At 42.7% G+C, this 26,273-nt stretch overlaps 3 protein-coding genes across 7 annotated transcripts; 2 read left to right on the top strand and 1 right to left on the bottom strand.

Annotated features, from left to right (window-relative positions):
* The first annotated feature begins 206 nt into the window (after positions 1-206).
* Positions 207-14,145, top strand: qki2 (QKI, KH domain containing, RNA binding 2). 5 transcript variants are annotated; one of them, XM_026315241.2, is made up of 9 exons: positions 207-834; positions 3,505-3,653; positions 4,806-4,922; positions 7,316-7,459; positions 8,657-8,744; positions 8,972-9,256; positions 9,844-9,867; positions 10,499-10,576; positions 12,495-14,145. In XM_026315241.2, exons 1-9 carry the CDS (start codon positions 693-695, stop codon positions 12,515-12,517), a joined length of 1,050 nt encoding a protein of 349 aa, XP_026171026.1. In that variant the 5' UTR covers positions 207-692; the 3' UTR covers positions 12,518-14,145. The 5 variants fall into 5 exon arrangements, 4 of the variants coding, with proteins under 4 accessions (XP_026171026.1, XP_026171027.1, XP_026171029.1 ...); XM_026315242.1 differs by having other exon boundaries at positions 693-834; positions 10,502-10,576; XR_003296157.1 differs by lacking the exon at positions 9,844-9,867 and having other exon boundaries at positions 693-834; positions 9,868-10,576.
* Positions 14,146-17,323: 3,178 nt separating this feature from the next.
* Positions 17,324-20,043, top strand: timm23a (translocase of inner mitochondrial membrane 23 homolog a (yeast)). The gene is made up of 7 exons (XM_026315456.1): positions 17,324-17,707; positions 17,791-17,849; positions 17,935-18,028; positions 18,245-18,329; positions 18,417-18,475; positions 18,646-18,756; positions 19,172-20,043. The coding sequence occupies exons 1-7, from the start codon at positions 17,602-17,604 to the stop codon at positions 19,288-19,290; spliced, it is 633 nt and encodes a 210-aa protein (XP_026171241.1). The 5' UTR covers positions 17,324-17,601; the 3' UTR covers positions 19,291-20,043.
* Positions 20,044-20,315: 272 nt separating this feature from the next.
* Positions 20,316-22,016, bottom strand: LOC113135716 (elastase-1). The gene is made up of 6 exons (XM_026315942.2): positions 21,881-22,016; positions 21,655-21,764; positions 21,427-21,521; positions 21,028-21,308; positions 20,583-20,746; positions 20,316-20,495 (listed from the first exon to the last, which is right to left on the bottom strand). The coding sequence occupies exons 1-6, from the start codon at positions 22,014-22,016 to the stop codon at positions 20,316-20,318; spliced, it is 966 nt and encodes a 321-aa protein (XP_026171727.1).
* Between the last annotated feature and the right edge of the window lie 4,257 nt (positions 22,017-26,273).

Here is a 26,273-nt window from a genome sequence, read left to right as displayed (position 1 = left end):
ACGCACACGCAGCGTTCACAGCACAAGTGATGGACAGTAGTTGTTGCAGAACAGGTGTGCATACCTATGCAAAGCTGTTATATTGTTATCCTGTGGATGTTGCGTGTGTGCGTGCTCGTGTGGAGACTCTAGGCGGGGGAGGGGGGTGGGCTAAGAGGGGCTGTTGAGGGGACGAGCCTCCTCCCCTCTCATAGTTATGCGCGGCGCGCTCCCGACAGCCCACTTGTGCTGCTGCTATACTGTAATCATATGATAGAGTCGATCCCCTCTGCAGAATACCGACACACCGGGAGGACCCGAGCGGAGGATCCGGGCGCAGGAGACGAGCCGATGGTAGATCAGTAGCCGCGGAAGAAGTGCACGGAGTCGGGTAAAGTGTCAAACAGAGACGAAGTCCCCGCAAATAGGAACTTTTGCAAAGTCTGGACAGAGTCGGACGGAGGGGGACCCGTTTGGAAGCAGAGAGGGCTCACTTACGAAAACGTTAACCGAAAGACAGTCGATTTGACCGGAGCTGAGCTTTGAGTTTGAGCCGCTTCAGCGGGTCGAGGCCGGTGGTTTTCCGTGGGGTCCTCGCGTCGCTTTTCGTGGCGTGTTTCTTTTTTTTTTTTTTTTTTTTTTTTTTTTAAATTAAACAATTTTCCCACAAGTTTTCGACTTCGCCAGGTCACTTTATTGTAGAAGCAAAAGCCATGGTCGGGGAGACAGAGGTGAAGGAGAGACCCAAGTCCAATCCGGACTATCTAATGCAGCTGATGAACGACAGGAAGGTGATGAGCTCCCTGCCCAACTTCAGCGGCATCTTTACGCATCTGGAGCGGCTGCTGGATGAAGGTAACTCGGCCTTACTTTGTGCAACTCGGTCGATGATTTTGGTGGCTGCGCACACTGACTTTGAGTGGCAATGATTGTAAACGTAAAATTTATTAACTCACTTTATTCAATAATGAAGTGCAGGAATTCCTCAGTGTTTCCTGGGAGACGTGACACTAATGAAATCCCATCCAACACAGGAAGATGCGCATGATAAATCATTAAACACTAGAATTGACTTTTCACTGAGTTACTTTAATCAAGCTGTGACTGTAAATTCACAGAAACAGAATAAAATATGCTCTAAAAACCTGACATGTGAAAAAGATGTCCATTGCCTTAAGTCGCATTTTTAATTTGTTGAGAGCAGCAGATGAGGGCTCTCTGTCCCACACACACACACACACACACTCTCTCTCTCTCTCTCTCTCTCACACACACATTCAGTTGGTGATGGGAACAAACAGACAGTTGTTAGTCTTTCCCAGTGACCTAATGCGCAGGCTTATGTGAATGCTGCAGCCCATCCCTGAGCAGGAACGAGAGCATGTCACTCTGTAAAATATTTGATTTGAAGCTGTGTACAGCTTTCTGTCCAACAGTGGCCTTCATCTGCTGATACTAAACAATCTTGCAAGTAGTTTTGAAATAACAATAAAGCTGTAACAGGCATTACAGCATTGCAATTTGGCATGGTGTGGTAGGTTCAGTGTCTCCTTTTGAATGTCTTATTCTTGCTACAAGCTACCAAGGGCTGTTGTTGCTACTGTTGCACATCAGGATAACCAGGGCCCATACTTTGTGCTCTGTAACAAGTCCCATGATGCAACATGGCTGTTCTCATACCTGTAGACCTTTACAAACAAATAGGACAACTGAACATCTCTTGTTGTGTCCATGTTGAAGACGGACAGCTGAGCATATTCCTCCCCTCACACATGATACCTCGACACACACAGTCAGAATGAAAGGCATTGTACCATGGCCGTTTTCAGCCTGGCTGTATCTTCTGCCTGAGTTATCTGGACAAGGCGCTCAGGCATAAGGGCTGTGTACCAAAAAAGTTTGGACAGGGTAATAAGAAAGCCTGCCAGTCACACATATTGTCAGGGTGTATGGTTGTGGCACATTAGGACGCTCAGTAGTCTGGTCCAGTCTATATATAAACCTGTGACAAGTCAAAGTGTTAAGATAAGGCCAGCTAAAGCTTCCCCCTTTATCTTTCTCTCCTTGGACTCTTGTTCGTCTTTCACTTCTCGTTCTTCTCCAGCAAGTTGCTCTCTGTTTTAGTCAAGTGTGAAAAAAGTCCTGCTCGACTGTGTTTGTGTGTGTATGTTTTTTTTAATAGTCACTTCTGGTCTGTAACAGGTCAGAATAGGTTATTAGAGGATCATCGCTGTCACTGTGGCTGTGGCTGTAATTATAGCATCCTAGTGTAGTTATTATGGTCAGACTTATCACTCTCATGGCTGGGAGACATGCCTGTCAGCCTGCTTAGGTCAGATGATATTTGTGCCTCAAGGCGGTTATTCTGCCGTGTGTGTGTGTGTGTGTGTGTGTGTGTGTACGATTTCAAACCATGGATCTGTGTGTATGTGTTGCGCATGGGTTTGTGTGGCACAGTAGTCAGTTATTATTGTGCTAACATGTCATTAGAAAGGCATCAGAGTCTAGCATAGGTCATTGAAACAGCCCTAAACAAACAGACAGGCAGACAAACATGGTGTCATTTATGACCCCACATCTGCACCAAGCCTAAGCCAAAAATTTGACCTCTTGAAAAGTTGATCTCAATTCCCAAATCAGTTGGTTATGTTTGTTTTTTTACTCCAAATGGACAGTAAATTTCAGACATGACTCTTGATAATCCAGACTGGAAAAGTGTAGTATATTTCTCTGCTTTTTGGAGCTGCAACAATTCGTAAATTAATTTAGTAATCAGCAGATTAATGCCAAAGTCTTTCTGTGTGCAGATTCTCCAGTGTGAGAATTTGCTGCCTTTATATTTTAAATGTATTTATTTTATCTCTCTGGGGGTTTGGACATTTATTTGAACAAACAAGATATTTGAAAACATCAAAAAGCATTCCTGGAAAATATTAGCATTTTCATTTTCTATTTAACATTTTATATATATAATAATTATTGATTAAGAAAATGAAATGCAAAATGTACTGATACAGACACTGGTGGGCAGAATAAGTCATTGTACTCCCACTAACATCTATGTATGTATGTTTTTGCCATCTGGTGAAACTGTGTTGGAGAAAACAATAACACACAGAGAAACTATCAGTAATAGATGAGGCCTGATTGCAAAGCATTCAATGGTTAGATTCTACATTGTGGTGCTAAATGCTCATGATGTTTCCCTGTCTGTCTGTCTGTCTGTCTGTCTGTCTGTCTGTCTGTCTGTCTGCCTGCCTGCCTGCCTGCCTGCCTGCCTGCCTGCCTGCCTGTCTGTCTGTCTGTCTGCCTGCCTGCCTGCCTGCCTGCCTGTCTGTGTCTGTCTGTCTGTGTCTGTCTGTCTGTCTGTCTGTCCTATGTTACACTCAGAGCCTCCTGGTGATAGTGAGTCATCAACCTAACAAACGGACACAAGAAATGTGAAACTTGTTCCTCAAAGACATTTTCATGCATGTCCTCATTTCAGTTTATTCAATTTATCTCTGCCTTTCCCTGTCTCTGAAGAAATTGGCAGGGTACGGAAGGACATGTACAACGACACACTGAACGGCGGCATGTTCAACGGGCGGGACATGGAGGAGCTTCCCGAAGCGATCGGCCCCGTGGCTCAGCTGCAGGAGAAGCTCTACGTGCCTGTCAAAGAGTACCCTGATGTGAGTCGACAAATCCACGAACTTTGACCTCTCGGAAAAGTCTCTGTTTGCTTTTCACCGTGACTTTGTCTCCTCTTAGTTAGAGAAGGGCTCCCATCAAAAACAGTTTTTTTTTTTTTAATCTCAGGACTTTTGCTTTACATTTTATCTAAAAGCTGATTTCATTCTGAGATCATCAGTGGTCACACCCAGTGATGTAATCTCGACTTAATATAAATCAATAATTATTCTTGGCCAGTATTTCCAATAAGATAAAATGGATCATTTAGACTAATATGTGAGATTCAGAATAAATGAAGTTTTGTTTACCTAAAAGCAATGTTCACTCGCCATAACACAATTTTCAGCTCCAAGTTTACACCATAAATATTTATAAGAGCTTAAAAAGGTGGATTTAAGACAAGTGTACTGCAGTGAACAGACTTTCCCATGCAGCACATTCTTGCTCACGCCAAGTACAGTTAAGCACTTCAATATGAGTTGTGTTGATACAGATTGAACGGCTCACATGATTTTCTCCATGCATCACCTCACCAATCACTGAGAACAATGACAGGCTGTCCTCACTCACATGACAGGAGGATAACAGGACACACACACGCAGAGGAATGCATTGGAAAACGGTTGAGATGAAGGTTAAATTTAAACAGCAGTTCCTGTATCTGGGTTTGTGTGTGTTGGTGAGAGTCGAGGGTCATCCTAGAAGCCACAGCGAATGTGTTGTCACTCCTACAGAAGTGAACATTTGGATAAACTTTGGTAAACTTCAGTGGGGTAAAATGACTGGAAAAGGCTGGACAAATGTCATTAGAGAAGCAGAGACACGGAGATAGTGGCAGAGAAACACATACACAAACACACACGTACACACACAGGGGCAGCTGTCTAGTTAATCACTCAGTCGCAGTGACAGATAAGGTTAAGAGAACGACGCTGTCCTGTCATGCACCAGCCAGCACCCATATAATGAGCTATTTTTGTCTCTCTTAGTAACACAAACACATCACAGATGCACAAACCTCAAAGCAGACTCATTCACAGCACATGTAAATACACACACATTGTAAAACAAAAAGACGCTGATGATGTAACATGTGTCCTGTCTTCCTTCAGGCCAGTGTTTCAATCAGTGTGTTTTGCTCTTTTCTGTAGTTCAACTTTGTAGGAAGGATTCTGGGTCCACGTGGACTGACAGCGAAACAGCTGGAGGCAGAGACCGGCTGCAAGATTATGGTGCGAGGAAAAGGCTCCATGAGAGACAAGAAGAAGGTACACACAGCAGGAAACCCACTCGCAGACATCTTCTCATTCCCTGGTCAACCCAGCTGTATTTATGGCTCTTTAATGGGCTGCAGGAGTTTTTTCACCTGTTCACAATACACTGAAAACCTTTTGTTCCCAGGCTCACTATTTCCCCCCTTTTCAAGTCTTTATGCTAAGCTAAGGTAACTGACTGCTAACTGTGGCTTCATATTTACAATACAGACTTAAGTGTTCGGATCTTCCCTTCCAAGTCTCTGCAATCAATCAGTCAATCTATCTATCTGTCTGTCTATCTATCTGTCTGTCTGTCTATCTCTCTATCTGTCTATCTATCTATCTGTCTGTCTGTCTATCTATCTATCTATCTATCTATCTATCTATCTATCTATCTATCTATCTATCTATCTATCTATCTATCTATCTATCTATCTATCTATCTATCTATCTATCTATCTATCTATCTATCTATCTATCTATCTGTCCTTCCCCCACAATTACTTTTTGGTGCTTGGTTTCTTTCTCCTGTCCTGGTGTTCAGTCCATCTGTCCTCCCTTCCTCTCCCCTGGTGTCTGCTGTTGGACGGAGTCAGCTCAAGCTTTCCAAACGGCAGGTGGAGCAAGTCCAGCATTCCTCCACCCCCCTCCCCTCTCTCCAGAACATTCCCTACCCCACACGCCCTCACAGGGAGAGAGAGAGACACACAGAGACAGAGAGGAAGGAAAACAGAGACACAGTGGGAGGCGGCAGGGGAGAAGAGAGAAAGATGTTGACTTTTTGTGTTCTTCAAAATGATACATCTCACTTGACAAAACATCCACAGGGAATTCAATCTCCCACCACACTGAGAAAGATTCATAATTTCAGCTTTAACTGGGCTGCAACTGACAGATACTTTCATTAAGCTGTTAACATTTTCTGGTTATAAATTGTACGACTACAGCAATGTCAACAGCTTTTAGAAATAAATGTATTTGCTTTCATGTTGAGAATTAGAGAAGATCAGTACCCCTTTAATATCTGTCTGTGAAAAACATAACAGGCATACCATGGTTAGCTGAGCTTAGCATCAAAACTGGAAGCAGGAGGAAATAGGTAGCCCAGTTTAGAAATAGTTGCAGCATATTGGGTTATGCCCAAAGAGTACTAGTTTGTAAGCCAGGCTGTGATTGAATATTGGAAATTAAAAGTGTTGATAGTGGGTCTGAACAGTCACACTGGAAGGCATAGTGAAAAGCTGGCCATCATAGAGAGAAGGAGATTGTGATAAAGTTTAAAATAACTTTGCATGCATTGTCTTTCAGATAGTCAAGACATTGATGGTGTTGCACTCGGTTGTTCACATGAAAAGCGACTGAAACCTGTAACAAATAAGAAAAGAGAGATAGAAAGAGAAGCAAACCCAGCTGTGCAGCCATGGCATGACGTTGGTGTGAATGTTGAATTGTCACTTTTGGGAAGGTGTTTTTATTTATTGTCTCCTGGCTGGAGCTTCATATTTAATGGACGGATATGAGTCTTGTCATTCGACTTCCAGCAAACAAAAAAGCAGATTTGGTGTGTTGGACACAGTACAAGTTTAACCTAATGATGGCACTAGAGGAAAAGCTCAGGGACACCAGAGTCATGACAGTTCATCCTGACAGGGACATGGACGTCTGGGCCAAATTTCATGGCAATCCATCCAAATGTTGCTGAAATATTTTAGTGTGGATCAAAATGCTGCCTTATAGAGTTAGCATGGCTAAACAAAACAGCTAAAATAGCTAGCTAATAAAAAAATATCATTGAAATGAAAAACAGAAAAATAATGAATCCAGGCTTTCTTGGTGTTTTTAGAACTACATTGAACACAGTTATCAAAAACAGCAACTATGTGCATCTGTTTGATGTGAAGAGGAGACTAACAGTGCAAGCAGTACCAGTGTCAGCATTTGATATTTTTACTTGATAATGACTTAGTAAATGATTTGTCATTAATGCTGCCAGTGTCATTGAATCAGCATCTGAATATCAATTGACTGACTAATTATTTCAGCACTCAGCAACTGACAGGAAGAGATGAAGGAATAAAGAAACTGAATGCTGTGACAGAAGTGGTACAAGGGAGGAGATTGTAGGAGATGCTGCAGAAATAATCTGCAGAACGTTTCAATAAAATGCAACACCAAACTTGTGTAAGCAAGTTATATCATGAGTTTGATAACACCTCCAAAACTGCATTACACAACCTTGAGCTTGGTGTGTGTTTGTGTGTGTGTAGTTTTAGGGCTAAAAACCGAAGCAAACGTCTTGTTTGGCCAAACAAGAAGAAAAGAGAACCCTGTTCCCACTTTGCAGAATTGGGCCCAGCTTGTGTGCTGCATTCAGACTAAGCTTTTAAAATGTTTTTGTGATTCAGGAGGAGATGAACCGAGGGAAGCCCAACTGGGAGCACCTCAGCGAGGACCTTCATGTCCTGATCACAGTGGAGGACACACACAACCGGGCCAAGATCAAACTCCAGCGGGCCATCAACGAGGTCAAGAAACTTCTCGTACCCGCTGTGAGTATGAGTCCTAAACCCCTCACATCAAATATTATGGACTGGACTGATGGAAAAACTGCGTGTGACTGGATGAGTGTTTGCTGTGTTGGTATGCATGGAAGGGGGAAGGGGATTGTCAGTCCAAAAAGTGTGTGTGTTTGTGTCTTTTTTGTGTTTTGTGTGTGTGTCTCTGTGTGTATGAGAGACTATGTGTAAGGGGTTAGGGTAATTAGGGACCACGCATAAAGGGGTTTCCATGGTAACCCCGGGTTGTTTGAAAGGCTGAGGGAATGAATGGCGAGTCTGTTCACTCGTTCTCCCCACTCCATCACTCCATTCACTCGTTCACAACTCACTTCATTCCCATCTACTTGCTACAGTATTACTTTTTCTCCCTGGGTTTTTTTTTTGTTGTTGTTGTCCACACAAGAGGACATTTTGATTGCACTCCTCAACATTTCTCACATTCTCCGGCCCACCTACTTCCCCCTACAGACACACAAACAGACATAGAAACATAACCACAAATAAGAAATGCACTGGAACATTGCACACACATGGTTATATAGACCCAGGGACACCCACTATTTAAATTCTCCCATTTGACACACAAATCACAAGGCTCCTTCCTTTTTTTTCCTCCGTATTATTTGAAACAATAGGAATGTACTGAAAAGACCAGCAGGGGGATTGCTATTGCAGCAATCAGCCGTTACTTCCTGCTCCAATCACAGCGTGGTATCAACCAACCCTGAAGGTGTAAGAAGCGTATATAGTCAATCATGAGCAGAACACCTGTTAACCTATGTTTGTGCATGTGTTTGTGTGGCGGGTGGAGTTAATGATATGTGTTAGTTTAACCCGACCAACCTTGCTTTCCTACTGTAAATCAGTCAAGCATTTCACCAAGCTGTAACACGAGCTAAGAAGCTAACACTTTTGATACCGAGTATGTCCTCTGCGGACGGGCGGCTGTGTTCAAGGTCTGGTCAACTCTGTTACAGACACTGTAAACAAAGTGCATACAAGAGAAACGCCCAGACATTAATTCCTTTTAGAAAACATTAAAATTTAATTCTAATTATTGTTTATAGTTTTATAATGATTTCTGACTTTTTGACCAGACTTTCACAATAGTTAATCCATTTGCTTGTCAGATGGCTGAGTGACAGCTCAGGCTAAGCTAAGCTGCTGTGCTTGCATGTGTTGGTGTAGGCTGAGGGGGAGGACAACCTGAAGAAAATGCAGTTGATGGAGCTGGCCATTCTCAATGGGACCTACAGAGACGCCAATGTCAAGACGCGTAAGAATGAAATCATAGTTACCATTTGGAGGAGGGTTGGTGGGTGACAAAGGAGTCTCGGTACAGGAGTCCACTGTACATATGAACAATGCCTCTGTTTCTACTGTTAAATAGACTGTTTGTCCTTTCCTCTTCTTTCCTGTCTGTTGTATGTGTGTGTACTTTGTGTGCAATTGCATGTGGGTGTGCACATAACTTGCATTATTGTATGTTTGTGTGCTGCACAGCCACTGCCGCCTTCCCGCTAGCCACCCCTCAGGCTCCTCGGATCATCACCGGCCCGACACCCGTCCTGCCACCCACCCTGCGCAACCCTGCCCCCGTCACCACGCCGACCATCATGCCTCTGATTCGCCAGATCCAGAGCTCCACCCTTGTGCCAGGAGCCAATCCGCACCCAGCGCTGGTGCAACAAGGGCCCGAATCTGGAATAATCTACACACCCTATGAGTATCCATACACACTCACGCCCTCCATATTGGAATACCCAATTGACTCAACTGGAGTATTAGGTATATACATTTAAAAGTTCACCACTTTCATATGTAGTCAATGGATGTATTATGAGAACTGAATATTGGACTCCAATGAAATTGGCTCACCAAGATACACCAAAAACTTTTGCTGTCAGGTTCCTCACATAGTCTTCACATTAGGTGACATCATGCACAAAAATCATCTTTAAGCTTTAACATGATTTAATGCCAAATGCAACCAGAGGCCTGAGCATATGTTTTACTTCATTTTATCCAGGCGAGGCGTTGACCTTCTTCCCACTAGGCCTTACATATAGTTTGCAAGTGGATAATTGACTCGGTCAGAGAAAAGAAGACAAATATAAGTGCACTGGCATTTTCTGTAGCTTCTGCATTTCACAGTTTTGTGCTAATATGTACCTTCTGTAATTTTCTATACATTACTTTTTTCTAGTACCATAACTTCTATGTTTAAATTACATCTTAATAACCAAGGCCAATAGCAGAATTCCTTAGCACAGTACCACAGTTTGCCACTGGGAAAATTGGCTGTCATATCCAGCTCTTGTAATACATCCACAACATATACAAATGAATGCTGAAGCTCATTGCTGGGCTAACAGTCCCTTCTTCCTGTGTTTTCACAGGTATGGCTTTCCCAACCAAAGGCTAAGCGATAGCAACCCTTCCTAGCACACACACGGACTGGCTTGCCGAGACCCCCACTCCTCCATACTTGTCCCACAAAGCAAACACTCCACGTTTGCTCATACTTTAGGATGACAGATTCCACGACAGTCATTCTGTAGTGAAGTGTCCATTCCTGATAATTTCTTCTTTGTATTAGCAGACTAGTGTTGTGGTGTGACAGCAACTTAACTTTTTTTAATAGTTCAGCTTCTGCTTGTAATTTTAACACATTTTAGTGAATCCATAGCTATTTTAGTGCTGCTGTTTGTGATTTAATATACGTTAAAGCCTATTTTGATCACAGAGCTATAGAGTGACTTTGCTTACAGCTGATGTTGAATCTACTAGTGAAGCTTAGTGAGAAATTAGTGGTTAAGATTAATATTTTCTTTAGAGAACAGAAGACCACAAAACAACAAAAAATTCTGTCTCTTAGAAGCGAGATGTTTTTGCTTATTTTCACCCTCAGCCTTGAACACTTTGTAAATTCCTGGTTTCACCTGATGTTGGTGCCATGGGTAGACTGTTTGATGTCTTTCTGATGAGTAACCTTCTGTGTTCTGTTTTGGCGATATCGATGGCTGTTAGCAGGTGCCATGACCACTAAGGTACGACGCCACGACAAGAGAATCCATCCTTACCAAAGGGTAGTGACCACAGACAGAGGTTAGTTAGCTCACCAGCCACTTTATGTATATGTGTGTGTGTGTGTGCGTGTGTGCGTGTGTTAGTGTGTGTGCATGCATGCAGACCAATGGACCAATTTCAGTTTACATGTGTCTGTAATAGGGCATGACTAAAAAAAGAGATAACTGTGTCAGACGAAAGGTCACACGCTGGAGCAGCTTCACTTTAAAATGTGAAACAGTATTTGCTGCAGTGAGAGTGAAATAAGTGAGCGGATTGGGAGGAACCATGTTAGGGGTGACAGCTGCAGCGGTTATCTTTGCTCGCCTATTAGATAAACTGGACGGCTTGCAGGCCAGAGTGGATCGCTCCACTCATGTGACTCAGTTCTTGTGATTGTGGATTTGGAGTCTTCTCTCAGAAACGTTTGTTGTTGTTTATGTCTTCACTACTACTTTTGACCCTACAAATACTGTGGGAAGTTTATTTATACCCAATTTCATTCCAGTAGATTTCCACAAATGTATTTTTTATTATTAATTAAATCCTGTTTGTGCCCAATGACACTTAAAGTAATAATGATTGTTTGTCTGAAGGTCATTCAAGCCAATATGATCTTTGGTTTTTACTACTAAAACACAGCGTGTGATAACTACTGAAGTCTGTGTTACAAGCTCTTTTATATGAAATACTGTTGTTTGTGGTCTTATCAGTCGCCCACTGGACTTTATCATTGGGGCTGTTTACATCTTTCATATGTTTCCTAGCCAGAGTGGTGCTGTTACCATGTATTTAGCTGCAAAATAAATTTGTATATAGGGATTTTAAGGATTTAAGTGCTTATATGAAGCTTATGGAACAAGATCGCTTGGAAATACTTGTAGTTATTTTTTTTTTAGTTTTTTTTTTAGTTTGTAAATTTTTATTTTTGTTTTTATGGTATGCTTTTATAGATGAAATATCTCCATGTAAACTTCAAACTTTATTCAAAGTGTGTAGCTACTACTGTTTTAGTCACTGTGAAGGTGGCAATGAAGGCAGTGTTTTGCTCTGTGTATTTAAGATGAGGTGACCTTTTCGATTCACAGGCCTTGTGACTGTTTTATGCAATAGAAATGGACTAGCTAGCTACAATATATGTGTGTGTGTGTGTGAGCAGTGGTGCTCTTGTACACGATGGACAAAAAACACTAAAAGGCAATAAAGATGACTATTGAAAAAAGTCTCTAAAGAAAACCAAAGCCTCTAAATTCTTGTAGTTAGTCTGTCTATTGTTAAATTGTTTCTTAAGTCCCTCTAAAATCACCATCTTTTAACCTCTCATCGCTGTCTCTTATGGTGCCTCTTTGCTTACTCTAGTCATTAGGTGCTCTTCTAATACTTCGTAGCAAATAGATCAAACCATAATAATCTGTTAATCACAGAGATCCTACGCCTGCTGCTAAACAATAGCTCTACTTGTCAGCAAGTGAAAGTATTTCTGAGGCCCAGACACTTTTCTTTGGACATAAAGGTCACTCTCTCACCCACATGAAACCATGCTGTCTCCCTCTCTGTCCATGGTTTCACTGTCTGTCTGTGCTAGATGTAGCCCAGCTAGCATGAGTAGTATCACTATAGCAGCAGTCACACGACAGGAGGGGTGTCTCCTAAAACGTAGCCCTGCACACACCATCATGAGCACATGTGAGTATTGCTAACCAGCCATTCCTTATGTCAACACCCAGTGGTTGACATAAGTCTTTGTGAATGGTTATACCGGGCTCATGGAGGTGTTGTGCAGCTCTTATGTAATGCCCCTCATGTGGTGTGAGTGCAGTAGATTCTGCCTTGTTGTCATCCTGACGCCACTAGCTGACACTAATCTCTCTTCTATCTTTTTTCTTTTTATGTCCCCTTTTATGTGCCCTTTTTGTTTCCTTTCCACGTCTGTCCGTCTCTGTCCGTCTAACTCTAGCTGCCACGGCAACTAACCCATGACCCCTTGACCTTCTGACCTTTCCGCCCACTGATGACCCACCCATCTCTGCCTGCTGGTGCGCTCATTGGCCCACGGCCCTGCCACTCCCCCAGCTCAGCCAACCAGAGACCAGCACATTGGGAACAACCCGGCTGCTTCTGTCTAACCAACCAACAGGACGACAGCGATCATGGGAATAAACCTCCTCCACCGAGTCCTAACCTAAACTTTACCAAACGTGCCTTTTTCACAAAACTCCAAAGCCAGTCTGAAAATTTGTTATGACCCTCCAACAGTTAAAACATGTAAAAGATGCTGCCTGCAACCACTGGCAACTGGGGATGGGCCCATACTGGCAAAGGGCTCCCAAACCAATCCCTAGTTGTGCTAAGCTGTCTCTCTGAGCTGTCCTGCCCTCAGTCCATGTAATGCAATAATAATGACTCTATTAATAACATGGTAACTATAACTGATAATGATGGTAATTGTACTTATCCAGCATAGAAACCCTCCAAACACTAAACTGAAAGAAGAGATATGTTGATGTATTAAGTATTTTTCCTCAACGGGCACTACTCTTTTATCGAACAGATTTTCACTTACATTTTAAAGTATAGCTCTTTCTAGGCCAATATACAACATTGATTTCATTACATATAATTGGTGTTAAAATGGTCATATATGCATAACATAATTTTCTTCCAAATATTCAAATGCTGCATTTAAAATCTCACTTTTTTTTTAAAGAGTGCATTAGTTTGTGCTGTGTACCTTTTAAAAATGACAAAGTGGCATGGTTTCTACTTCCCCTTAATGCATTTGAATGAGGAACACAAAAAAAAATGTTCTTGTTCCTGTCAGCGCAGAAGCTTTTTTTCACCAATAAAGCAACAGGTGCTTGTTGAGGAAAAATAACAAGCTGGAGTCTAAAATGCCAAAGTAAATCAGTACGTCGACATAGACAGTGTAAATGCCAGGCCTGTACAGTACAGATACACACATACTGAAGGAAGGTTGCACTTCTTCTGTCTTGAACACTTACACAACGATGCCTTTGACTTTTTCACACTACAGTATTGTATGAGCTTGAACAATAGTGCCTTTATTTATTGACAGCGATAGAACAATGTCACACCTAAATCTTTTGCTACTACATCATGGGTTTGTTCCCAGCATGAAATTATGTCATTTGGGTTTATGCAGATGAATTAGCATTGCATGTGTTGCAGCTTAATTTTGATCATCTACATTTTATGGCTTTCCAACCTTTTCTTGGTTCCAGTTTTAGTCCCAGGAAAGTGGCTCATTTGAACTGAAAGTGCAATGCAGCATTGAAGCTCCAGCTATAACGTCTGAAATGTTTATATGAGGTTCAGATGCCTCAAGAGAACAGTGTTATATCGTTTCTTTTTTTTTTTTTTTTTTTTGGATTGTTTTATTGGAAAACGAAGTTGTCCATGCATATTTTTGCATGTGTGTCCACTTTTTAAGATGGTGTGGTACAGTTTTACAGTTACACACAAACCAACCGATGCCTTGACAAAAAAAAATCATGAAGTCATAACATCTGTAACAAGTTTATAATGTATTTTTATATTCTATTTTGTACGTGAAAAATAACATTAAATGACCTTTTCAGATAAGAATATTACGCCTTATTACAGAGATTAATTTGATGAGTAAAACTATCTTTCCTGTGTCATAGTAATCAACTTCAATGTCCTGAATAACTGGAGTCTCTGATGTTCCTTGTATTAACTTAAGCCTTTGAGGGCGGCATCGCTTGCCTTCTGTGCCTTTTGTATACTATGAGTGTTACAATTAACAGTGTAGTACATCATTAATCTACTCTTCAGTGCCAAGTGTAGGTTACTAACTGTTACCACTTCTGTGATTATTAACCACTTTAATGGTATCTGTCTCTGCTTTGGATTCCTTTTAAAAATACATGTGTGTCTAAAAAAAAGAAAAACAAAAAGAAAGATGTGCTGAACAATGAATGTTTAACTTTTAAAGTATTCTGAACAGGAATAACTCTTTGTACACTATTAAATTCATAGTTATAAAACTAACAAACTTCGTTGCTTTTTCTCTGTAGCACTTAATTATGCAAATCAGCTTCCTTTCTGCATACTAATCAACTTAGACACAGGCGGAGGACAAAAACCCAGCAGATACTTCAGACAAAATGCAGGGAAAAGGCCACATGTTTTTTTTTTTCTCCACTTCTCCTTTTCTGTGTCCGTTCTCCATCTTCCCCGGCTATTTAAGTGGACATTATACACATTGATGTGTGTAATAAGAGAGAAGAAATCACACCCAGCTCACCATGGTTTCTCAAAGGCATGCACATGTATAACAGAAAAAAGGGGGGAGTTTCAGGTCTGGAGCACTAGATGGCTGGGGAATTGAAGGGAAATTGATTGTGCAAGCTCGCCCTCAAACATCTGCAGAGTAAATATTCCACAGGATCCCAGTCTGTCCCTGAAGTCTCTGAAAACCTCCTGCTAATAACCTACGTATGTTAATGTAGCTACATTTATTTTAATTATACTCATTTTTTTTTACTTTTTTTCTAAGGTTACACTTTTTTAACATTAATGCAATCATAAAAAAGTGCTATGTGGGTAATTTTGTCCTTTTAAACTGTTGATATATAAAGTTAAAAGTAAAAGTTCTCACATCTAAGATTTTACACACAAAAAGAGAATTACATGGGGTTTTCCACAGTGAATGCAGCAGTGGGTGGCTCATTCGTCCTCTTTCTGCCCTTCCTGCTTTCATTGTGGAGTTGAGGGGTGATATTGAACTTCAGGCTTGGAGTTGAGCCTGCTCTGTGGCTGCAACCCCAACCCCCTGATCACAGAGAGAGAAAGGACATAATGTGACCGCTACTGACAATCCTCTGGACAGGAAGAAGCAGAGTGGAAGCGCTGGGTGGAGATAGCAAAAGACAGAAAATAAAAGCGAGATCGAAATGGGTGGGGGTGCATGAGTGCTTGGATGGGTGTGTACTCTATTTTTCCTGCTTTCAGTCAAGTTTTGTGTTCCTTCTTTTTTCATTCTTGTTCTCCTAGTCTACTATGAAACACTTTTCAAGCATCTGGTAATGTATTCTGCAGTCGCCTTTGCCAGCTCTCCGGCCCAGAGCTCAGTGTTTACAGTCAAAGTGTGTTTGTGTGTGTCAGAGGGGGAGAAAAAGAAGAAAAGTGAGAGGAAAAGACAGGTTGATTTACATTGCTATGTATGCACGGTGTTCTCCAGATAATGAACAGCTCGAGATTTCCTCTGCTTGGTAAATATTTGATGACCGAGCAGCAACGGAACGATTTTAGCCGAATAACAGTGAGGTCCTATAAGCTGCAGGGAAAAGGCTCAAAAGTTGTATTTCAAACCCCTCGCTCCCTTGTTCTCTTCCCATGTAAATAAGGCCAGCTCCCCCTAACTCCACACACCCCTCTGAGGCAGTTTAAAGAACCAACACTGTCTCCTTGTCTCCTTGACAACCAGCATACACTGGGGTCCTGTCGTGGCCTCTCTGTCTTTTGTGTTTGGGAGCTCAGAGAGACAGAGAAAAGAGAGAGAGAGGAGGAGGAGAAGATGAAAACAAGAGTTGCTGAAAAAGATAACAAAGATGACATCACAGCTATTTTATCCCACAACCGAAAATTTGGTTTGCAGCCCGACAATGATGATGATGATTAGCCAGAGGCACAAAATGGGTAGCAGCTCAGTCTGAGAGAGAGAGAGGCAGAGAGAGAGAGAGGCCCAGGGCTGAATGGAGCATTGTGGGAAAGACAGTGGGCACACTGGGCAGTAACACAGAGAACACTAACTCACAGATCATGCCAGAGAGTCTGAAAACACCCACACTGGGCAACAATGGCAAACTTCATCGCTCCACTTGGCCTCTGCTGAATACACACATACAATGGCAGAATCCAAATAAGATGCTCTGTTATTCGTGAAATTCAACACACTAAATTCCTTCAGTGTCTCTGTCCCTTTGACCAGCAGCAGATGGTTGGAGCCGAGCTGCATAAATGTGCGTGTACGTGTGCGTGTGTGTGGTCTTGTCTTGTCTCCCTGTAGCATCATGGGTAAGTACCCAGAAGGTGTGAAATGTGGAGAAGCATGTATCGTCATATGGCAGGTATTTACCCAGCTCTGGGTAAAGCATAGAGCAGTGTGTCAGTCCAGCATGTATCTGTCGTGACTGGGAAGAAATTTAACTAAATCCTTCTTTTAAATCAAGACTAATTAGAATGACAACTGAGGAGGTCCAGACCAGCAGCTTTGACCCTCTTCTGACTGATCTGTAGTGAATATCAGCTCTCTACTGCCTCCCTGTGTACAGTGGAATACCACATTTTTCACATCCCCAAAAAACACATCAAAAATAATTATGTGATAACAAACAGCTGACTGACAGAAAATTAATTTATTAATTAAATTCATTTACAAAATCAGTTAGATGTCTACAAAATCAAAACCAGAAAACCACAAGAAAGAAAAGAAAGAAAACAAAGAAAATGAAAAAAAAAACAGCTGCTACTAACAGACACAAACAAGCAAAAATAGGTGCAAAATACACATAAAAAATACACATTCTGACAGCAGTTGTGTATTTACTTGGAATAATTATGACATATTATAAGGGAATATTCTACTTTGAGGAACTGAAGCATTTAATAATTTCATCTGTGTTGGAGCCTGATTCTCCCTGACTTAGTGATTCACAGGCACCCATGGACAGCATGATTAGACACCAATGAAGAAGAAGAAGAAGAAGACGTCACGATGACGTAACGACAGCTCGGCATTGGTCTTCGCTTTACGGCAGAGCGTGGTGCTGGAGGTCACAAGCGGAATGAGAAGCTGTGTTTTATAATTTGTAACCAAAATCCCGTCAATTCACACGGAAACATAACTGAGGATACAAAACATTTGTTGTCAGGACACTGTCTGCTGGTTGTGGTCAATTCAGCGGCTCGTCTTTCATCGGTTCGTCCTGGGTTTTGAGTGTTTGGACGCACTTAGCGCTCCTAGCTCGGTCCTCCTGGCTCCGGTTTTCGCCAGGTGACACTTCAGGTCTTTCACAGCCATGGACAACAACTCACAAGGATCGGGGGCCGTCAAAGCAGGTCTCGGGAGTCTCTTTGGAGGCGGGTCACCTGAATACTCCAACACAGAGCTCTCCGGGGTCCCATGTAAGTGCCATGCGGTACACCTGTAGATTAACCCGGTTTGCACTGATTACAAATTAATGTCAACGTTTTCTGTGTCTATTCAGTAACTGGGATGAGCCCATTGTCCCCTTACCTCAACGTTGACCCCCGTTACCTGATACAGGTGAGCTGAAGCCAGAGTGGGGTTTCTGTGGTGAATTATTGGGCTTTTTTAAATTTTGACTCTAACATTTGTTAATGTGTGTTAGGATACGGATGAGTTCATTCTACCCACAGGCGCCAATAAAACAAGAGGAAGGTTTGAACTTGCTTTTTTCACCATCGGAGGCTCCTGCATGACTGGTAAGGGACCATTAACGCTTACAATTCAATATATTATTGAAGAGCATTAGCTATTAATTGATCAGGAACTGTACAATCATTTTAGTACATTTTAAAACAGAAATGTAAAGTATTTTTTGCCATCACAAAAATGAGGCCTGGATGTTTGTCTTTGTACAGCAAAGACATATTGTTTACCCAAGTGTCACTCAGCATCTGTCTCTGTTTTGGATTCAGGTGCAACACTTGGAGCTCTAAATGGTCTCAGGATGGGCCTGAAAGAGACCAGAGACATGGCATGGTCCAAACCTCGTAATGTGCAGTGAGTATGGAAGCAGTGTTCACACCGCTTCCAGGATTACACCTGGATACACTCACATATCTTCAATTGTTTGTTGTCTCTCTCCAGGATTCTTAACATGGTGACCAGACAAGGTGCTTCATGGGCCAACACTCTGGGCTCTGTTGGTAAGTCATGGGAAAATAATGTAGACTCATAATTGCAGTAAGCATATTAACTAATTCCATTACTTGTGTTACATTGAGATCGTTTTGTGGATTTTGAGCTATGCTCTTTTCAATACCTACTATTTTTGCTGTCTCTTATAAAACCTTGTGAATTTTCTTTGCCATTGCAGCTTTGTTGTACAGTGCTTTTGGTGTGGCGATAGAGAAGGCCAGAGGAGCAGAAGACGACCTCAACACAGTGGCTGCTGGGACGTTAACTGGGATGCTCTTTAAATCAGGAGGTATGCATTTATTTCTGTTGCACATCTGTCCTGACGCTGCGACTGTTTTGGATGTAACTGTTTTGATGTGTGTTTTAACTAGAAAACAAAACAGCTGGATTTGTTGAAATATTCTGGTTCACATCTTCTCATCCAAAAGATTGACCATGTTTCAACATCTAGAAATGTCTCTGAAACTGTGGGAGATGGCAGTTACTTTGCAGGCACGTTTTCACATGAAGGAAAGAACGGTAATAGCAGGGATACTGAGAAGAAGCCCCACTCAGCTTAGGTTGAATTAAAGTATTAAGAATTATTTGAATTATTATTTGTTCTCGTTTTCACGTGTGTTTATACCGCTAAGGAAAATGACTGGTGTGTTTTTCTGTTCATCGACAGCTTTATCACTCATTATGTGACTACTGTGTTTTCCTAGGCGGATTAAAAGGTGTAGCCCGTGGAGGTCTAGTTGGTTTAGCCTTGTCTGGTGCCTATGCTGTCTACAACAACTGGGACCACCTCACCGGATCCTCATCATCCTCCAGGCTATACTAGCATTTCTTCCACATATCTGCTTTCATATTAGGGCCAAATATATCTCCAGGACACAGCCTTCCACCACAGCACTAAGGGGAATTAGGCTCTGGTGAAATGCAGTGTGCTTTACAGGGAAGTATGCAGCGGCCCCAGTTTGCCCCCTATAGGCCACTTTACTTTCCAAGAGCATCCTGCACATTCAAAGATGTGTCTGAGGAAGCTAAGAAAACATGGACTAGATTCCACTGGAAACACCCATATATGGACTGTTCTATAACACCCCTTTCATCATTTGTCTTTATCTTCTGAGGTATTCCTGTCACTGATCTAATCAGTAACGTGAGGAGTTTATTTAGAGGTGTGACATTTGTTTTATCACTGTTTTTAAGAGACCTAATTGACTTCATGGATGCTAGTTTAGAAATCAGCAAACCCAATGCACTTGGGTTAAATGTGCTCATTTGTAAGATGACTTGTGGCGTCTGGTGTGAGTGGTTCAGCAGATGAATGGCAGTGTGTTCATGTTTTGATGCTGGACTGAGACTCTTCTGTTGTAGAAGAGTGAAGATATTTTCAATTAGGACATGCAAACATAGAACAAAGCCTTATAGTCAGTTCTACTCTTGTATTTATTGAAGTATATCTGCAGTGGGTTTTGTTTTACTGTGGCAGAAAGAATAACTGTAAAGTTGTACTGAAACTGTGGGGTTTGTCTCCATAGAACCCAATGTATTAAAAACTATAATAAAAAAATGGGAAATGTTCACATAAGTTTTGCTTTTAACCAACTTTATTGCACACAATAAATGTGCTGGATGTAAAAGATGATGGATAGTGTATACTATGCAGTGCTCTGTCATAATTTCATGAGGTTCATAATCAGAGCAGTGTAGAGTGTATACTCTAAAATAAGATGTTACAAAACACTTATTGGACAGAAATGAACAGTGGCTGTAGAAAAAAAAAATAGTTGAGAGTCTTGTGTAGAGTCTGACATGAAACAAAGCAGCATTTATGTTTGTTGTCAGTGCTGAGGCTGGTGCTCAGTGCAGGAAGAAGTCCCTGATGCGTGTGGCCTCAATCCAGGGGATGTAGGCAGCAGTACGGGTGAATACGCTGGGTTTGTTCTCCACAGTGCAGCCGATGGGGCCAAAGCTCACCACGCCATGCACCTCCCAGCGGTCCCGTCCAACCTGACACAGCAGGGGACCCCCAGAGTCACCCTGAAAGAGGAAGAAAAAGGAAAAATATGAATGGTAGAGGAGGAAAACATGACTGTCATGACCTTCAGCATTGTGTGTCTGTCCTGCCTGGCATGCTGCAGGTGGGTCCTCAGTGTCTCTGAACCCAGCACAGATCATGGAGTCTCGCACACGGTCGCCCCAGAATTTCTTCTGCCGACAGGTCTTGAAGTCAATGATGGGCAGACGAGCTTGGTTCAGGGCTTCTGCCAGAGACACGTTCTCCTTCCCACCTAAAAAATATTTGACAACATTTTGTTAATCTGCATTTTGATTTGTTTCTCTTAGTATTTCTGCGAGCCTAGTGTTGTGGTAACCCATTCACAGTCCACACTGTGAATTCTAATGACTGATGATCTTGTGACTTTAGTGTTTTACTTCATCAACAGTCACTCTGAATGTGTGTTTTAACTGTTTGATGTAGGTGTTCAGGTGCTGGTAAGAATTTAGATAGGATCCCTTTGCTTACATGATGTTTGCCCGTCTTTACTGTTCTGTATCCCCTGCTACTCACCCCGGGTGTCTCCCCAGCCCGTCACCCAGCAGTAGTGCCCCGGTTGGAGGCTGGTCTGCTTGCGCGGCAGGCAGGCGTAGCGAATGAAGTTTGAGGGGAGGATATCTGTGCCAGCCTTCACCAGGGCAATGTCGTAGTCCAGCTCACTGTGTGCGGGGTAGCGGAAGTTTTCGTGCCGGTAGATTCTCTTCACAGGGAAAATCTTCTCCACTGTCTCTGATCGCTTCAGCTGGTGCTTCCCCAGGACAATCCTCCAGCTCCCAGCGTCCTCAGCTTTACCCCTGAGAGACACACAGAAGCACAGTAAGGCCTTTATGTTTGTTTTCCCCACTACGTATTAAAACAAACTCCAATTTGTTGTTTAATGTTTGAGTTTCTGCTTTAATGGCTGTTTCTCACTTTTGAAAGCAGTGAGCAGCTGTAAGGACCCAGTTCTTATGGATAAGAGTTCCTCCACAGACATGAATGTATTCTTTGCTTCCCCTGGGACGAACCTGTGAGATACAACCAGGCGGTCTTATCAGTGATGTGAAGTTGTGAGATAATTTCTTGTTAATTCAATGCTCTTGAATAGAAACATCTGGATACCTTAAACACTGAGCCACATTAATACAAAGACATATTTACCTGCAAGGACACCTGCCAGGGCCAAGAGTGGGGTCTGGCTTCATTCCCAGATACAATCCTTTCAGCCATGTTGGGCTTGAAGTAGGCCATACCACAATCCTTGGGCCAGTCTAGGAGGTAAGACATGGCACACACAAACACAGGGAGCAGACATTCAAATTAAATAATTTTAAATAGTAGTCACTGTTCACGTGTTTGGTGGTTTGAGTTGTGTGTTTGCACTCACCTAAGTGAAGGATTTTGTGCTGCTGATGTTGTGCAGTGGAGAGTGTGTATGCAGCTGCAGGCAGGGATGCCTTGCTCAGCAGCAGCAGCAGTAGGACCAGGGACAGAAGGCGTAGAGGAGGTCCAGGTACAGCCATCGTCTTCTACAGAATCACAGGCCAGCGCGCATCCCATGCTATTTATACCAAGCAGCAAGCATGCCCAGATGTACATATACAGGTACAAATACTCTCTCACACACACACACACCAGCAGCATACCTCCAGGGACAATGAGCGGTGCCATAACAAAGGCTGAACACTGGATTGTTCTCCTGCAGCTATGAGTTTCCACTGAAGCTGAGAAAAAGGGGATTTTACAGGGTCCCATCAGCACTTTCACATACATTTAGTATCCTAACAACACACTAACATGCACACAGGATAAAGACAATGCAGCACTGTACACAAACAACATCATGTCATGTCACATGACTTACAGTGACACAGTGACCTGAACATGACCTTTATTTCTCATACCCAAAACTCCCTTATGGTTTATTCTGTGTAAACATGATCCAGTAGAAGAGATGTTGTGTATTCACCTGCTTAAAGATGACTTACAGATGTAAGAACAGATAGACCAGAGTCTAAAGCACTGGTTCATCAGTTGCACAAATCAATAGAGCAGGCTGATATTGACTTATGCCATATGTTGTATAAGCTCAGATGCTGGAGATAAATAAGAGTAAATTACAGTACAGCAAATGCTAAAGATATGTTTCATTACAGTGCACTTCAGTATCAGCTGAGGTTAACTAGCTGCTGTACTTTAAGCCTCACAGAGCTGCTGGCAATTTGTCTTGCCTTGTGTGTGGTCACACTGTGCCATAGTGGTAAAAAAGCATTAAGCAATCCAAAGCAAAAGTCTTTTTTAATGTTAAATTTAGCCAATATATTGTTTTTACATTTTTATTTTCACACTCTAATACTGATATATGTGACAGACTGGTTAATCCAGTATTAGTAGGACTATAGTTAGTGTATGCAATAACAAAAACAAACATGTTTTTATTAGTCTTTATAATCAGTTTTACAACATATGTTGACAGAAGAGTCAGTGGAGCTACTCAATACAGAAAATACAGTCTCTATCAAAACTAAAAAAACATGTGAATTTGGATGAATTGACCCTTTAAAACCAAAAAAAAAAAAGATGAAAAGTAGCAGAAATCTGCTCCACACAAAATATGAAAACAATAACTGCAGTGGAAGCCACTAGTGAGTGGGGCATGTTTATTGTGATGAATGTGAGAGAATGTGCCCGCTCATCTGAACGGCAGCGCCTGAGCCATCACACATGCACACCGTGGTTCACCAAGTTTAGACACAACTTTGTTTGATGTGCGGTGAATGAGTGGAGAGAGTGTGGGAAGAGAAGGAGGGACAGTGGCTGAGTTGTGCGGTTTGTTTACTGTCAGTGTGGATTATTGTTATTCTTCTATTGTACCTCCTTCATTTGTCAGCAGTAATTAGGAGACAAAAAGTGCACAAGCAGAAAATGTTTGTCAAGAATTCATCATTACTCAATGATCTTCTTGAGCAAAACATGTTCTGTTTGTACTTACCATCCCTGAACAAACACAAAACCTTTACAGTGACATAGATAATATTGGTTTTATTGTTGTTAATGTGTTGGTAATTAATGGGTAAAGCCTGACCTTTTGTGAAAAGCTCACTAGCAATGAATCTACACATCACTAAACAGTGGATCCTACAGAATAGCAGAACACATTTTCTAACACTTGATCTCCAGGCGAATCTAGACAACAGCAGGACAAACTTCATGAAAGTGGAAACTGCTTCCCTCTTTGCTCCAGAGTTTATTAGTAACATGTGCAAACTGAAGACTCGATCATTATGGATAATCAATATATGTGATGTTAGATTAGGCTGCAGGGTCAGTCGTCTTCCTTTCTGGAGCTTCCACACCACCCAGGCCTTCTAAGTGACCTGATCACACTCTTTTTCCGACTGCGTCCACACCCATGTGACAGGGACTTAGTATGGCTTGTACTCTCGTCTTCACATGCCTCATCTTCTTCTTTAGTGTTCTGTCCCTCTGCTCTGCTGATCCTGCGAATGACTTCTACTGCTTCTTCCTTTGTGTCTTCTACCTCTTCCACCTCCCTTCTGTCACCTGCCTCTGGTGTCCCCTCATTCTGGCCCTCCGCCATGCAAGTCGATGTAATAATCATCACAGGTGGATTTAGCTCTGGGGTTATGGCCTTTACTACATTTGATATAAGAGGAGGCTTTGGTGCTTTCTTTTTCTTTGAGGTACGTCTCTGTGGTCTTGGGCTGTTGTCAAGTTCCAGATGTTTCTGTATGGCCCTGTTAAGAACCTCTGTGTCCACAGATGTTCCATGAATGTCCCACGTCATCCCGTCCTCATCCCACTGCACCTGCTTCATGCTGCTCCTTCTTCCCAGCTCGTCCTTCTCTTCCACCTGGATCTTCAGACACGGCCTTCTCCTGTCCAGGTCATGCGAGGATGCAGAGCTAACATCCCATGCTGGGTCATCTCCCTGCCTCTCCTCCTCCCCGCTGCTCACTGGGAACATGCTGGAAGACGGGGACACCAGATTGGAGTTAGACCCAACTGAGGACTTCAGGTTCAGTCTTGAGCCGGGTGGTGAGCCCAAGATGGAGTGGGAACCCATGTTGGAGGTGGAAATGTTCCTCCTAAGATCCCACCAGGAGCCAATAGGAGAGAGAGTTTGCACAGCTGCATCAACTGTTTGTATCTGTAAGGTCATTGTACCTTCCTCCCTGAAAACCTTTGCTGTAATCTGTCTGGGGTTCAGGTTGCACCTGCAGGAGTCACCCAACCGTGATTCGCTCAAGGAAGAAACCAGGTGTGATCTCCAACCTTGACCTGCCAAACAGCTTTGGTCTGGCTGCCACGGCAGTTCCAGATGGCAAACTGAGGCTTCTCTTCCCGATTCGTGTCCCTCAGCTGGAGAAGTAGGTGCCAGATAACTAAACATATGCACTGGGCTCCCCACTCCTCCTTCCTCCGATAACTGCATGTCTCTGGGGAGTAGCAGCTCTTCTATCAAGTCAGCAGCAGGGCATCTAGGACCTGACCCTCCTGCTTCTGCTAAGTTAACAGAAGACAGGACTGGGGAGGGGAATTGAAAAGAAAGCAAGTTATTCTCCAGGAAGCCCTCGTTCTCTGTGTCGCTGAGCTGGAGATCACAAGAGTTGTATGGCAAGGGTGAGGATGTGTGCGCCTTTGGGGATGATGGCAGCGGTGAGGGTGCAGGGGAGGACATAAGTAAATCTTCTTGCTGATTTGTGCTCAGCGTCAGTGGTGAAGCAGATGCTAAAAGATCTACAGGTGATAAAGTAGGCGTGTGGAGAGGGGAGATGAATGGGGCGGGTGTGGTTGGAGGAGAGGCAGGTTTAGAAATAGGGGAATGTGGTGCAGCCAAAGAAGGGGTGTCCTGGGTTAGACTTGAAGGGCGTGAGGTCCCTACTTTCCACACAATGGTGTCTGGGGTGCTGCTGCGGCTGTGTGTGTTACCACTGCACCCGCTCCAACGCTGCATGTCAGCAATCCAACGCCCACTGTGTGAAGGAGGACTGTGCATGTCCATGTTTTGGGTTGTAAGAAAAAGCTGAAGGTTGTCGGTGGCACTAATGTGCTGCTGCATGTGAGGGTAAAGCTGCTGGACCTTAACTAAGTTCTGCTCAGACTGTGTGGTGGAGCTGAAGCTGCGTCTCAGGTCCATCCTGGTCCAGGCTGGATCCCGTTTGTGTGGTGGTCCTGTGGCCATGACTACATCCATAGAGCTCTTAGAGAGAGAGAGAATTGGCGCCCGGTCATCTTCATCCTCCAGTCCCACAGTCCCAGCCTCAGTGGAGTAAGAGACTGACTGACTGACTGAACAGCACTTTGACCGGTAGCTCTCGGACACAGGGCGCTCAGCCCTCGCCATGGCAGAACTAGCCTGCAGAGAAAGGTGCAGTGTAAATTCAATCCCTAAACCCTCCTGTAAAACTGCAAATTTTATTTTTACACTACAGATGTTGTGTATATATATATTAAACAAACAAAATATGTGTTAATGAGCTCGTGAGCTAAAGCATTTTGTTAGCTTTGGACAGACCAATGTCAGATTGTTAAAATAAGATTAACTAACTTCATACTGAACAAATTGATAGGAGTCATATTGATGTTATTTAACTCTTAGTAAGAAAGTGAGTAAGTGTATTTCCCTAAAACTATCCTGCTCTCTGAATCCTGATAGAGCCCAGTCAGTGCTCACTCCCACACATTCACAGACACTTCAGATTATCCTAATGAGATTACACAACCCAGATTATTTGATTAAGACAAAATGTAAAGTG

This window comes from Mastacembelus armatus, chromosome 19 (genome assembly GCF_900324485.2).
Source record: "Mastacembelus armatus chromosome 19, fMasArm1.2, whole genome shotgun sequence".
Lineage (NCBI taxonomy): Eukaryota > Metazoa > Chordata > Actinopteri > Synbranchiformes > Mastacembelidae > Mastacembelus > Mastacembelus armatus.
Note: the sequence above shows the minus strand (reverse complement) of the source record. Positions and strands in the feature narration are given on the sequence as shown.

Coding starts and splice junctions, on each gene's coding strand:
- qki2 (XM_026315241.2), top strand. CDS start 693: ATGGTCGGGGAGACAGAGGTGAAGGAGAGACCCAAGTCCAATCCGGAC. Junction 835..3,504: donor GGAGCGGCTGCTGGATGAAG/GTAACTCGGCCT, acceptor CTGTCTCTGAAG/AAATTGGCAGGGTACGGAAG. Junction 7,460..8,656: donor AGAAACTTCTCGTACCCGCT/GTGAGTATGAGT, acceptor GTGTTGGTGTAG/GCTGAGGGGGAGGACAACCT.
- timm23a (XM_026315456.1), top strand. CDS start 17,602: ATGGACAACAACTCACAAGGATCGGGGGCCGTCAAAGCAGGTCTCGGG. Junction 18,029..18,244: donor CGGAGGCTCCTGCATGACTG/GTAAGGGACCAT, acceptor TTTTGGATTCAG/GTGCAACACTTGGAGCTCTA. Junction 18,476..18,645: donor CAACACTCTGGGCTCTGTTG/GTAAGTCATGGG, acceptor TTGCCATTGCAG/CTTTGTTGTACAGTGCTTTT.
- LOC113135716 (XM_026315942.2), bottom strand. CDS start 22,016: ATGGCTGTACCTGGACCTCCTCTACGCCTTCTGTCCCTGGTCCTACTG. Junction 21,765..21,880: donor GCACAAAATCCTTCACTTAG/GTGAGTGCAAAC, acceptor CTTACCTCCTAG/ACTGGCCCAAGGATTGTGGT. Junction 21,522..21,654: donor CCTGGCAGGTGTCCTTGCAG/GTAAATATGTCT, acceptor TGTATCTCACAG/GTTCGTCCCAGGGGAAGCAA.